Raw genomic sequence first — 12,161 nt, 5'->3', positions numbered from 1 at the left:
AATGAGAGCGCTGGTGTTGCCGTGTGTGCACGTAGGTGTGAATTGGGCATTTGCTTTTTTTAGCGGGAGGGTGGAAATAAATATATATATATACACACATAATTTTTAAAAAGGGGGATTTGGACTCAGAGACATGTAGAATTTCCTTCTTTCTGGAAAATGTCAGATTAGATGAAAGCAGCCAGATGGCTTGAGGTTCTTCTAAAAATCCCTCCAGCCACACTAGACATCAGTAGTCATTCCTGGAAAATCTTGGGCCACCTTCGAGGCTGATTTTATGGCCGATGGTCCTGCTTGGAGCCTCTGTCCTGCTGCAAGTAAACGGGACTGCCAGGAGCAAGGTGTTAAGAAGCAGCGTGAGGTTCGGGCGCCCTGCCGGGGCGTGGGAGCTGTGCCCTGGGACACAGGCACTGTTTGCTCCAGGACCTCTCCCTGCCCACCTGCCTGCTTCCATGTTCCAGAGCAGGAGTTGCCCACGCCTGGATCTACCTGGGAATAAGCCATTTGGCTTTTAACAAAGGCTAAATTTGGGTCTGAATTTAACTTTCGAGTGAAGACAAGCCCCAGTTCTCCAGAACTTGTGTTTCTTGTCATAGTTCCCCTGCACCCTCCAAAGTTGCTTTCTTGCTGCTATTTTGGGCTTTCCCCAACAAACGAAACCAGAAGCGACCCAGTGTTACATGTGCTTTTTTCCAGTGCTTTTCAGAAAAAGGCATCTACTTTCATATTGCCACTTTAGAATGGTGCTGGTTTACGTTGTCAGCCTGGAAAATGATTCTTTTGCATCAGGTCATTCTGTGTGATGAATTTCTCCTCCTGAGCTACAACCCGGCAGAGTCCCTGGCTTGGCAGACTTGCTGTCTTAACATCCTGCACCCCCCCAGCTGGGGCTTTCCTTAATTAAAGGAAACTAAAAAAAAAAACCCTCAAATTTTTAACCAGTGCTTCCCCTTGAGCCACTTCTCTGGATGTTTCCCCCAGTGTCTCCCTGAATTGTCTCCCTTCCCCCAGGACACTGTCTTCCCCCCTCAGAGCTGGACTTGGAGAGTTGGGCTGGGGAGGGACCAGCCTGGGGCAAGCACCGTCCCTGCAGCAGCGAAGCTTTCCCAAGTGCTTTACTGTATAAGGAGCAAATGAAAATACAACCCCATCCCTACGTTTGTTCTCTTTCTGCATCCTCTCTCTGCAAACCCACTTTGAGTTAAATTGTTTCCAAAAAAACCCCAATGAGGGCTTATTTATGGGGTCAGTCTCTTCCAAAGAGCAAGTGTTTTGGGCAACTGCACCCATCATCGTGTTTTGGGCAACTGCTCTGTGCACTCAGCTCATGGGTGAAACCCGCCCTCAGAGGGTGCAGACAAGACAAGGAGGAGAGGTTCATCCTCAGACACTTCCACTGTGGATGCTTCCTTGGCTACGGGGTGTTTGGGATCTGAGCCTTGTTTGTACCTTCGTCTTCCATCCTTGGAGACTTTTAGCTGTAGCTTGTTGTTTTCTCTCCCACTGACCCCCTTCAAAAATTAGATCCTCTCCTCTTCTCTTTAAACCAGACGGACAGCCCAAAAAGGTTCGGAAGGTGCCTCCTGGACTCCCCTCCTCGGTAAGTGGCAGGAGAACACTCCTTCCCCGCAGGTATCCCATCCCCGTTCCTCCATCCCCTGGGCATCCCTGCTCCCTTTGCTGCGAGACCTGCCAGCCCTACGGGTCCAGCCGCCCCAAATACAGAGGGAGCTGGGTTTTAGCAGGACAGGGAAGGGTCTTCCCAGCTCCATCTCCTGATGGAGGAGAAATGAGGAAGCACTGTGAGCCTGTGGAACCTAATGAGAGAGGAGCTGCAGTGCTCCCTGTGCGTTGCAGCCGGCGGCAGCACCTCCCTGGCCGGAGCCTGGACCCACCGCCTCCTGCCCTCGCTGGCTCTCGTCTGTTTGACGTTATGTCGCGAGTGCCCGAATGAAATGTAATATTTGGTGTGATCGGATTTCACTCCAGAAGGGAAACCAAACCAGTTGTAATGCGGGCAGGCAGCTGGGGCTGCTCCAGGTGTGTGCGCTGCCTGGGCTGTTTTATAAGAAAACCAAGCAGCCTGTAGGAATATGTTAGCCATGCTCCTGCGGCTGTTACGGGGGAATAAACTGAACAATGTCTTTGTGGCTTGAAGTAATGGGATCTCCAGAAAACTAATTGGAGCGGGCTGGAGGGTTCCTGCAGGAACAGGGGAGCTGTCTGGCTGCGCGGTGGCCGAGGCTGCATTCCTCGCTGGAGCGTTTGCGTGCTTGCGGGGGGACGGGCGGGCTCTGGCCCCGCGCTGGCGAGCTGGAGCTGGGGCTGTGCTGGAGACGTGCCCTTGCCCGAGCGTGTCGTGCCGCTCGCTGCCAGAGCTGATGCTGATGTGATGTGAAGCGAGCGCCCGTTCCCAGGGAACACCCGTGTGTGTCCCACTCGTGGGGGAGAGCTCGTGCTGTGGCGTCGCCTCGCCGCTAGCGCAGAGCTGGAGCTGTAACCTCCACCGTGAGCTCTGCCTCTGGAAATGGGCCCTCAGATGCTGATGTGGGGAGGATGGAGGGGGAGGAAGACACCCAGGGCTTGCTGGACTGTGCTCACAGACCCGAGGCTGTTAGAGGGTCCCGGGGGGTGTTGGAGGGTCCATGCGAACCCACATCTTGCAGAAACCAGCTCCAGTTTTAACAGGGGAAAAACCTGCTCGAAGCAGAATCTGTATCACTGCGTCGAGTTTCTGTGTGAAATTCGGAGCTTTTAAACCCCAGCCAACATGTGGGGAAAACATTTCTCCCGACAAATGGCCCTTTATTGGCCTCAGATTTCAAAGGTGATGGAGCTCGCTGCCCGTCTTGCTGGCAGTGCCCTAAAGGACCCTGATTCCCACAGGAAGAGCCGCTCGGCGTTTGCCAGAACTCGGCCCCTTCCCCGTGTCTGAGCCGACACCTGCACAGCGGCTTTTCCAGCCCAGAACACACCAGCTGTCGCCTCGGCTGCCCCTTGACCACAAAGCTCCAGTTTTTGGTGCACGGGCCAGTGCTGCCTCTCTCCGCTGTCCTCTCTTTGCTGTGACCTCTGGCTTCTTGGTTTGTTTTTGAACTTCCACACCTGGGGAGAAAAATCTGCGCCGAGGCGGCGAGAGGAGTGTGGAGCAAAAGGAGTCGCCGGCCCCAAAGGCAGCGGATCAAAGGCTCTTTCTTGTCTGACTTGCCTGTGCCCACCCTATGTTGTTGCTGGACCCTGTGCAAAATAAATAGGTTAATCAGCATCGTGTTAAAATAAAGTGCTTTAATCTGTAATTCCCTAGCTGCTTTGAAAACTGGAGAGGTCAGTGGCTGGAATAGTTGAGGGTGGTTGAAAAGGAAGTGGTTCTGCCAGAGGCACCAAGAGGCACTAGCGGTGCGAGGTGGTTAAGGAGGGATGGGAAGGGCGCTGCCGGGCAGGGACTGAGCGGCTCGGGGGTGCAGAGTTGCCTTTGCTTGGGACCCGCCGCCCGTTGGGGTTAGTTCTTGTGAAATAGGTGCTGGGCTGGGGCAGTGGCACATGGCTGGGGCTGCCTGTGGAGCACGAGCCCCTTGGAGCCTCCTGTGCCATGAGTGTGAAGCGGGGTGAGTGCTCGGGGCTGTGCTCCCCCCTGGGCTGGCCTGTCTGGGCACGGGACCCGGGGCTGGGTGAGACCCCCGAGCCCCTGCTGCACGTCGACTGGCTTTGCCGGAGGAAGCCAGCGAAGGATTTTGTGCAAGTTGGTTCCTGCAGGATTTTGTTGCCGCAGCGAGTGTGGCGGCTGGGAGCTGTTTCAGCCTGCGAATTCGCAGTCTGGTCACCGCTCTGTTTAGCTTTAGTCTGCCTGAAGTCCCACCCCAGTTCAAGCATTTAAGCAAGAAAAACAGGGAAGGGGGGGGGGGGGGGAAGAAAAAAACCCCAACCCAACACCACAAAGCCCTGCGAATCCCAGCGCTGGGGCTTTTCAAGCGGCTCTCTCGCCGCGCTGGCAATTTTAACCGGAGGAAATGACCTCACCTGGAGGTCCCCGAGGCCGCCGCCGGCGCGAGGGCTGGGGCCGTGGGGTGGGGAGCGGGGACCTGGCGCTGATTTACCGTTTCCTGCGGTGCTTGGCCGGCGGCCGGCAGCTCGGCCGGCTCCCCCGTGCGCGGTGGGGCTGCGATGCTCCTCGCTTGGCCCGTGTGGGGAAGGAGGGGTGTTGGCTTTTCACAGCCTCCCCTGTGCTGAGCATGGAAAGGAAAAATTTGGAGGGGCCAGGACCAGTCCAGCGGTGAAACCTGGTCCCCCGAGGATCCAACAGGAGACGGTGGGGTTAGGGAAGGCAGAGCAGTGTGGATACGCGGCAAGGTGAAACACTCCCCCCCCCCCACACACACACACACACTGCTTTGCAACCCTGAACTGTTCATCCCTGCTATTTTATTCTTCTTATTTTCACTCTGGATTTATTAAATGGCTGTTGCAGCTCGCCGCGGCCCCCCCGCGCCCGCTCCGCTGCCGCACAGCTGCCTCGCGTGCTGGCCAGGTGCCAGCCCCTGGCAGATGGCGCGGGGCTATTAGACGTGCTTCATTCGATTCCCTGTCCCAGCTCCCGCTATTTAATCAAATTATAGGAAAAGTCAATTTACTGGATTCTTGTTCTTTGCAGCCTCCTCCATTCCCCCGCTCTCCCCGGCCGCACGCGCTGCCCACGCGCGGCTCCGGGCACCCGCTTCACCCCGGCGCTGCCCTGCGACGCCGCACAAAGCCGAAGTGCCGTGAATTTTCTTTTTTGAGCGAGGGACGAAGGGCAGCTGCCAGCGTCTGTCAGGTTTTTCCCTTCCCCCTCTCTATTTTATTTTTTTTCTTTTTTTATTTTGTTTTACAAGTTCCCCAGTCTCAGTCTGTAGCACTGATGCCCACAAGTTGCTTTCAGCTCCCCGTTGCCCCGCAGGGTCTGGCCACCCACTGCCCAAGAGCTGATCTGCAGTGGGGGGCCAGGGCTGCCCCCGGGACTCTGAACCCCCCAAGCTTTGAGGGATGCTGCTCCAAGAAGCAGGAACTGGGGCTGCCAGGGGAAAATGAAGCAATATATGTAAGTGCAATCGCTGGTGATTTTCAAACTTTTTTTTTTTTTAAACAAAAAGACCCCTTTTATCTATAATAAAAAATCCACAATAAAAGAATAAATTATTGGCGTTCTGGGCAGTTACAGAAATAGAGAACAATTTCTCCCCTTCTTGCTGGGTGAGAACAAGGGGTCGGAGGGAGCTGGCTGGGTGTGGGGAAAGAGAAACTCAGGGCAGGTTTCCTTTCCAAAGAGAGCTGGGTCTTCCAGACAGAGCTGGCTGAGCATGCCCAGCCAGCCCCTGCCCCCGCCTCTGCTTTCGTGTGTATTTAAAAAAAAGAAATTATTAGCAGTTTCAGAATGAATCAATGGGGATGAAAATAAGCTGTTACAAAAGTTCTCACGTAATTTTGAGTGGCATTTCGGTTTCTTTGCGTGTTACTTTTCTACTCTAAAAGTAATCTTTGTGCACTGGCACAAGATGATTTTCGGTAAGGGCTTTCCAAGATGGGTTTGGTTAATTTTAGCAGGGAACAAAAAAAAGTGCTTTTTCTTTTGCTTAACGTGCTGTTAAATAACGTAGCTAAATGGTGCTGCAGAAATCTGGCCAAAAGCTGTCCGAGAGCCGTGCCCTCCCGTGTGACATCCCTTTTGAGGCACTGCTCAGCCCTCAGCTTCCCCCGTGCCTCAGTTTCCCCTTGAGTGGGATGGGCTGATCCCCGTGAAGGGTTTGAGCCGAGGCCACGCTCAGGAGCAGCAGGGCCAGCGCAGGGACAAGCAGGTCCCGAAGCCTCACGGGTCCCCGTTGCCACCGCCCAGCCCGCGCCCTTGGGTGCGGGGTTAACACTCAGAAATGATGGCTTTTGTGGTTACCCATAAAAAGTTATAACCGCAGAAAAAGGAACTAGAGCAGAGAGTTGAAACTTCTGCTAGTGCCGGCGTCTTCTGCAGGAGGGGGCTGCAGGGAGCCGGGTTACGGGAAGGCAGAGGGGACACGTCTGGGCGACGGTCCCCGTGCTGCTCCGGGGCACGGCCACACCATTCGGTACCGCCGCCACGAGTTCTGCCGAGCTGCTTTGGTTCCCTCCCCGGTTTCACCGTGGGACTGACTCTGTCATCTGCAGCAATGAATAAAAGCGAAGCTGCTTGGGGTGGGGTGACCCATAGGGAGGATCTGGGGCCGTAGAGTGGCCGAGCACTTCTCATCAACCCCTTTCCTACCCTACAGGTGTATCCATCCAACTCAGGTGATGACTACAGCAGGGATCCAGCTGGATATACTCCCTCAAAACCTCCCAGCACTGTGTATCCCGGAGCCTTTTATATGGCAGGTGAGTTATTAACATCCCCAGCGTCCTGCAGGCCAGCCAGAGCAGGGGCTGCCTGGCCCTTTGTGGATGACAGGAGGAATTGCACAGCACATGAGATGGAGGGAGCTCGGGGCAGGAGCATGTGAGACATAAAACAGCCCCAAAGTGGCTCTGATTTGCTCAGTGGTTGATGTTCAGCATAGGCAGGACACAGTGGGGACAGATGCAGCCTCCAGCCTGGGCTGACTTGCCCCTGTGTGGGCCGTGGGACACGTGCCGCTGTCTCTGCCCTGCTCAGCTCTGGTTTTCCTTCCAGACGGGCTCCATAACTCGCCAGACCTGTGGAGTTCACCGGGTGCCATGAGCCAGTCGAGTTACGGTGCCATGCTGGGCAGCTCCTCCTCCCCGCTCCCACAGTCCAGCGGCTTCAACAGTTTACATCAGCACGAACGCATGGTAACGCGTCCCCACGCTGCCCCGCGGGCGGGCTGGGGGGCTCTGCTTGGCTGGTGCCACGTCACCTCGTCCCGTAGCTGTGGGCTTGGGGCGGCTGCCAACGGGGAGGACCTGGGTCCTGGCCCAGACGCCGAAGCCCAGCAGCCTTTCGAGGGCACCTCTCACCCCTCTTCCCCTCTCTGCCAGAACTACCAGCTTCATTCAGGAGAGGTTAACGGCGGACTCCCCTCCGTGTCTGGCTTTTCCTCTGCCTCCACGCCGTACGGGGTCTCCAGTCACACGCCCCCGATCAGCGGGACGGACAGCATGATGGGTACGTGTGGCCCCGGGGTGCATGGTGGTCCCCAGCATCACCCCCTCGCTCCACTGCTTAACTGGAAAATCAGTCTTGTGCAAACCTCTGATGCCCGAGGCTGTAATACCTCTGTCCGAGGCACCCAGATGCTTTTTATCCCTTGTGTGTCACCTGTGCATGGAGTTACTGCGTGAGGAAGAAGCGTGGCGAGGTTATTGCTGCTGGGTACCCGGGAAAGGGGACAGGGAGCTGGCTTGGGGGTTTACAACCTCTCTTGGTGGATCTGGGAGGTGACCAGAGTCTGTGACATTATCTCTTGGAGGTGCCGTGGCTTAAATGAGTTGCAGGAAGGATTTGCACCTGCATTGCGGGAAGGCGGGGGTATGTGTGAAGCTGTTCATCTAAATCTGGAATAGGAAAGTTTGTGCTGCATTTGGATACCATGTTAAACCCCAAAGTGCTTTAATCTCGTACCCTGCTGAACCTGTTACAAAACCTGTTACTGAAGTGAACTCGTGTTCCCCAGGAACTGGGGATCCTGACCTTGATTTGTAGAAAAACCCTTATTTAGAGGAGGGGAAGCAAGTTCAGGATTGTAGGGGCTTAAGATGCCCTGTGAAAATGGGCTGTGCTGCAGCAGAGACAGTTCATCGCTGTTGATGACATGACAACTGCGACCCAACCTCTGAGAAAGGTGTTCCTGCAGCCCGGTGAAAGCTGCTGGGGTGTTTGTGCCCTCGTCTGGGCTGCTCTGAGCTGGGCATCTGTTTAATTTTCAAGCAAAGCAGTAAGAACAAGAAATTTCAGTCTCGGAGCAGATGATCCCAGAGAAGGTGCCTTGTCCTGCTGGGTTTCTGGCACCGTGGCAGTGACCTCTGTGTCCTCTCTCGGCAGGTAACAGAGGAACCACAGCTGGGAGCTCGGGAGACGCGCTCGGGAAGGCACTAGCTTCAGTAAGAGTTTCTGCAGATCCTTGGCCTGGTCCCCATCCTGTGGCAGTGTTGGACCTTCCCTCTATAACAGGGACCCCCTAGGCAGCAGGGAAGATGGACACGCAGAAGAGTTTGGGTGAACGCACCCAAAAAACACCGCAGCCTCTGAGGGGAGGGTTTTCCCCCCTCTCTGTGCCATCCTAAGTCCCAGTGCTGTGCAGAAGCACCTTTTGGCAGATGGGGAAACTGAGGCACTGGACGTTACGGTGGCCCTGCAGACCTGTGCCCATGAGCCAGCTCAGTGGCCACCCAACCTGGTCCTGCTCTGGCAAGACGACCCTACGCAGCCCTCGCAGCAGGACTTGCAGGTCCCAGTAGTCCTGGGCCTGCGTTTGCTGGTTCAGACTGGAGGGCACTGGTTGCACTGGGCTATCAGGGCTTGGGGTTGCCTCTTTCCCATTCAGTGCAGGTACCTTTGCTGCTAGGTGGTAGCAGGGGGGTGCCAGCACTGCACCCTGCAATAATTTCTTCCCTCCGAGGTGGGGCTGTAGCTGCAGAGGTGGCAGCAGTGGGGACAGAGAGAGACCCGGGTGTCAGTGGGGAGCTGTGGGGGGACGGGTAGGGTGTGGGCTGGGAGGTACTGTTGAGTGGTCCCACGGGGGGGTCCTCACTGCACCTGGGCTTGGTGGCACTGCTGGGGTGGGAGAGCCATCGCAGGGGTGGGCGCTGCTGACTGTGTGCTGCTTCTCTCGCTCCAGATTTATTCCCCCGATCACTCTAGCAATAACTTCTCGTCAAACCCCTCTACACCAGTCGGCTCCCCTCAGGGGCTTGCAGGTAGGTGAAAAACGTTACTCTTTGTGTAAGGAGGGGTGTCAGGTTTGCTTTCAGGAGGTCCAAGGCAGGGTACTTCCCAGATCAGCCCCAAATCCTTGTTAAAGACACTTACGGCAATCACCAAATCCAAATTTTAAAAATATTTTAAATATTTTTAAAAGCAGGAGAGTGATGAGAAAGGCCAAGCAAACTTGAAGATGCTTTTTAAATGCCTCTTGTGAAGTTGCACATCTGTCTGCTTTAATCAGTTGTAGCTTTTCCCCTGTTTGGAGCTGAGCAGTGCCCGGGTGCAGACCCCTCTGCCTGCACCCGGCTTTGCCCCTGTGTAGGAGTTTAGTTAAACAACCTGCATGGGGTTGTTCAGTCTGGAGAAGAGGAGGCTGAGGGGAGACCTCCTGGCCCTCTGCAACTCCCTGCCAGGAGGGGGCAGAGAGGGGGGATGAGTCTCTGGAGCCAAGGCCCCAGCGCCAGGCCCCGAGGGAATGGCCTCAAGCTGCCCAGGGCAGGGTCAGGCTGGCTCTGAGGAAGGATTTCTGTGCAGAAGGGGCTGTTGGGCATTGGAATGGGCTGCCCAGGGCAGGGGGGAGTCCCCGGGATCCCTGGGGGGGTTGAAGAGTCGGGCTGAGCCAGCGCTGAGGGATCTGGGGGAGTTGGGAACGGTCAGGGGGAGGGTCATGGTTGGGCTGGAGGAGCTTCCAAGGGCTTTTCCAACCGAGATGATTCTGGGATTCTGTGAGCTTTAGCGGGTGGCAGGAGCCTGGCCCACACGGTAGCACCAGCACGTCCATGAGCGGAAGCATCTCTGCCACCCCTGGGACCTGCTGCCGCCTCCAGACAGACCCTGGCCCTGGGTGCCCAGTCAGGGAGAGGCTGAGAGAGTTTTTCCTGGGTTTTCCGCCGTGGGAGGAGTGCAGTGGGAACTGGGAAGCAGCCAAGTAATTTAAAAACATTTTTGGTGCTGGTGAGAGCTTGTCTGTGCTCCCGGCCGGTGGGAGAGGGCTTGTTTCTGCCCGGCAGAGCTGGTGCTGAGGCTCCTTGGTGCCCGGGGTGCGGAGCAATGGACCCCCCCGGCCTGGCGCTGCCCCGGGGCCGGGTGAGCCCAGCACAGCCGCGTGCTGCTGCCCGCTCGCTGCCGTCAGAGAAACCTAAAACCTCTCCAGGTCTGAAGGCCTGAGCCCAGTTTCCTGCTGAGGCAGAGCAGAGGCGAGCCCATAGCGCCATGTGCTGCTGTGGTGGCCCATGCAGAGCCATGGTGGCCCATGCAGTGCTGTGGTGGCCCATGCGGTGCCATGTGGTGCCATGGTGGCCCAGGCCATGTCATGCAGTGCCATGGTGGCCCATGTGGTGCCATGCGGTGCTGTGGTGGCCCATATGGTGCCATGCGGTGCTGTGGTGGCCCATGTGGTGCTGTGCAGTTCTGTGGTGGCCCATGCAGTGCTGTGGTGGCCCGTGCAGTGTCACGTTGTGCTGCGGTGGCTCGTGCAGTGCCTTGGTGACCTGTGTGGTGCCATGCGGTGCTGTGGTGGCCCATGCAGTGCCACGCGGTGCTGTGGTGGCCCCTGCAGTGCTGTGCGTGCCATGGTGGCCCGCGCGCAGCGTGGTGGCCCAGCTTCCAGCCCCATCTAGTGGCAGCCATGCCCGGTCCCAAGCTCTCCCTGTTTGTTCGCAGGCACATCCCAGTGGTCGCGAGCGAGTGGACAGGGTGCCTTATCTCCCAGCTACGAAGGGAGCCTCCACACTTTAGTAAGTGTCTCCTTTCCTCTCCCCCTGCTTTGTGCTTGGCAGTAAAGGATTTTCTGGGTAAAGTCCTCTCCCGTAAATGCCCGGTGCCTGAGGGAAGCTGGTTGCCCGGTCACGGGGCGTTTGGTTGGAAGCAGCTGACAGGGCTGGGACTGCCCTGAGCCCAGCCTTGCTGACAAAGCCGCAGCCTTGCGCCCTCCCCCTGTTTATGGCCCACGCACATCCCTGTGGGTCTGGCCCAAACCAAACAGGTTTCTGGCTGGTTTCTGCCTCCCTCTCCTGCGCAGTTCCACTTGTGTGACCCCTTGTGCCTTTGCGGGACATCGTGGACAGGGTCGGGGATTATTTCTCCTCATGTTTGCTCTGTGGCAGCTGAGTGCGTGACTGCTGCCATTCCTTAGCGGAGAGAGCTGCAGCGGGCTGCTGGCTTTACAGGCGTTAACACAGACCCATTTCTCTGTCCTGTCCTTCAAGCAAAACAAAATGGAAGACAGGTTGGACGAAGCCATCCACGTGCTGAGGAATCACGCTGTGGGCCAGACAGCTGCCATGCCCAGCAACCACGGCGACATGCACGGGCTCCTGGGCTCAGCGCCGGCCCACAGTGCCACCGTGGGCAGCCTGGGCCAGGCCTTCCCCCCCTCAGTCATGTCACTGGGGAACAGGCACCCGAGTCTGGTAAGTGTGGAAGCATCGTGGCAGCTGGTAGGGGCTTGTGGGGGGACCCACATCGCGGGGTCCCCAGAAGGACGCTGACTTTAGGGTGGGAATTGGCTCCATGTGGTCCAGCTTGGGTCAGCTGTTGAGAGCTTTGAGCAGGTGATGTGCACGAGGTGCTGCACTGTGGCTTGCTGTGTTTGTGCAGGGGGGGTGAATCCGTGCTCGGCACAGTGCTGGCTCTCAGACATGAGCCCCACATGTCCCTTGGGGCAGGCAGAGGTGGTCACAGCTCTTCTTTCCATGCACCGTGGCTTGAAATCCCTCAAAAGAGCTTCAAGCCGTCCGCAGGGCATGCAGGAAGGTGGAGAGGGATCCAGTGCAGGGTAGAACCATGGGTATAGAGAGCTGGGTATCACCAGAACTGCTCCGGGCCTTCGGGCAGGCGCCGCGTCCTTCTGTGTGCGTGGGGGTGCTGATGTGTGACGGCTCCTTCAGGCTCCAGGGAGCACGATGGGTCCCGGGTGCCCTGAGCACGTGGGTGCTGGGGTCCCGTGCTGGGTCACCAAGGTCCTGCCTTGTCCAGAGGCTGGTGACCACAGGGGCATGTTTTTGGCAGAGCTGGCTGCCTGCTGCCGCGAAGGGTAACGTGTCTCCAGTCTCTAGAGAACCAGATGTACTTCCCTTCCGAGCTCCACAGACTCTGCTACTGGGCAACGAATCATTTGTGTCCTCTGTTGCAAAATGCTGCCAGTTGCAGAAACAAGAGTGTTTGCAGCAGGGCTGGCTCTGTCCTGCTGGTCCCTGGCTGGTGTGGTGCCTCCTCAGGGGGCTGCAGGCTCAGAAAGGCTGCCTGACCCTCACCCTTCGCATCCAGGCCCTTGGGA

At 57.1% G+C, this 12,161-nt stretch overlaps 1 protein-coding gene across 12 annotated transcripts in view; it reads left to right on the top strand.

Moving 5' to 3' along the window:
• TCF3 (transcription factor 3) overlaps nt 1–12,161 on the top strand; it is an 81,860-nt gene that overhangs the window by 54,816 nt on the left and 14,883 nt on the right. For all 12 annotated transcript variants that reach the window (XM_074928175.1, XM_074928182.1, XM_074928180.1 and 9 more), the window contains 8 exons: nt 1,551–1,600; nt 6,276–6,378; nt 6,674–6,813; nt 7,000–7,126; nt 8,003–8,061; nt 8,799–8,877; nt 10,547–10,620; nt 11,092–11,295. In XM_074928175.1, coding sequence (XP_074784276.1) covers nt 1,551–1,600; nt 6,276–6,378; nt 6,674–6,813; nt 7,000–7,126; nt 8,003–8,061; nt 8,799–8,877; nt 10,547–10,620; nt 11,092–11,295 — 836 coding nt within the window. The remainder of the gene's footprint in view (nt 1–1,550; nt 1,601–6,275; nt 6,379–6,673; nt 6,814–6,999; nt 7,127–8,002; nt 8,062–8,798; nt 8,878–10,546; nt 10,621–11,091; nt 11,296–12,161) is intronic.

This window comes from Athene noctua, chromosome 27 (genome assembly GCF_965140245.1).
Source record: "Athene noctua chromosome 27, bAthNoc1.hap1.1, whole genome shotgun sequence".
Taxonomy (NCBI): domain Eukaryota; kingdom Metazoa; phylum Chordata; class Aves; order Strigiformes; family Strigidae; genus Athene; species Athene noctua.
This window is presented reverse-complemented; position numbering and strand designations above follow the sequence as displayed.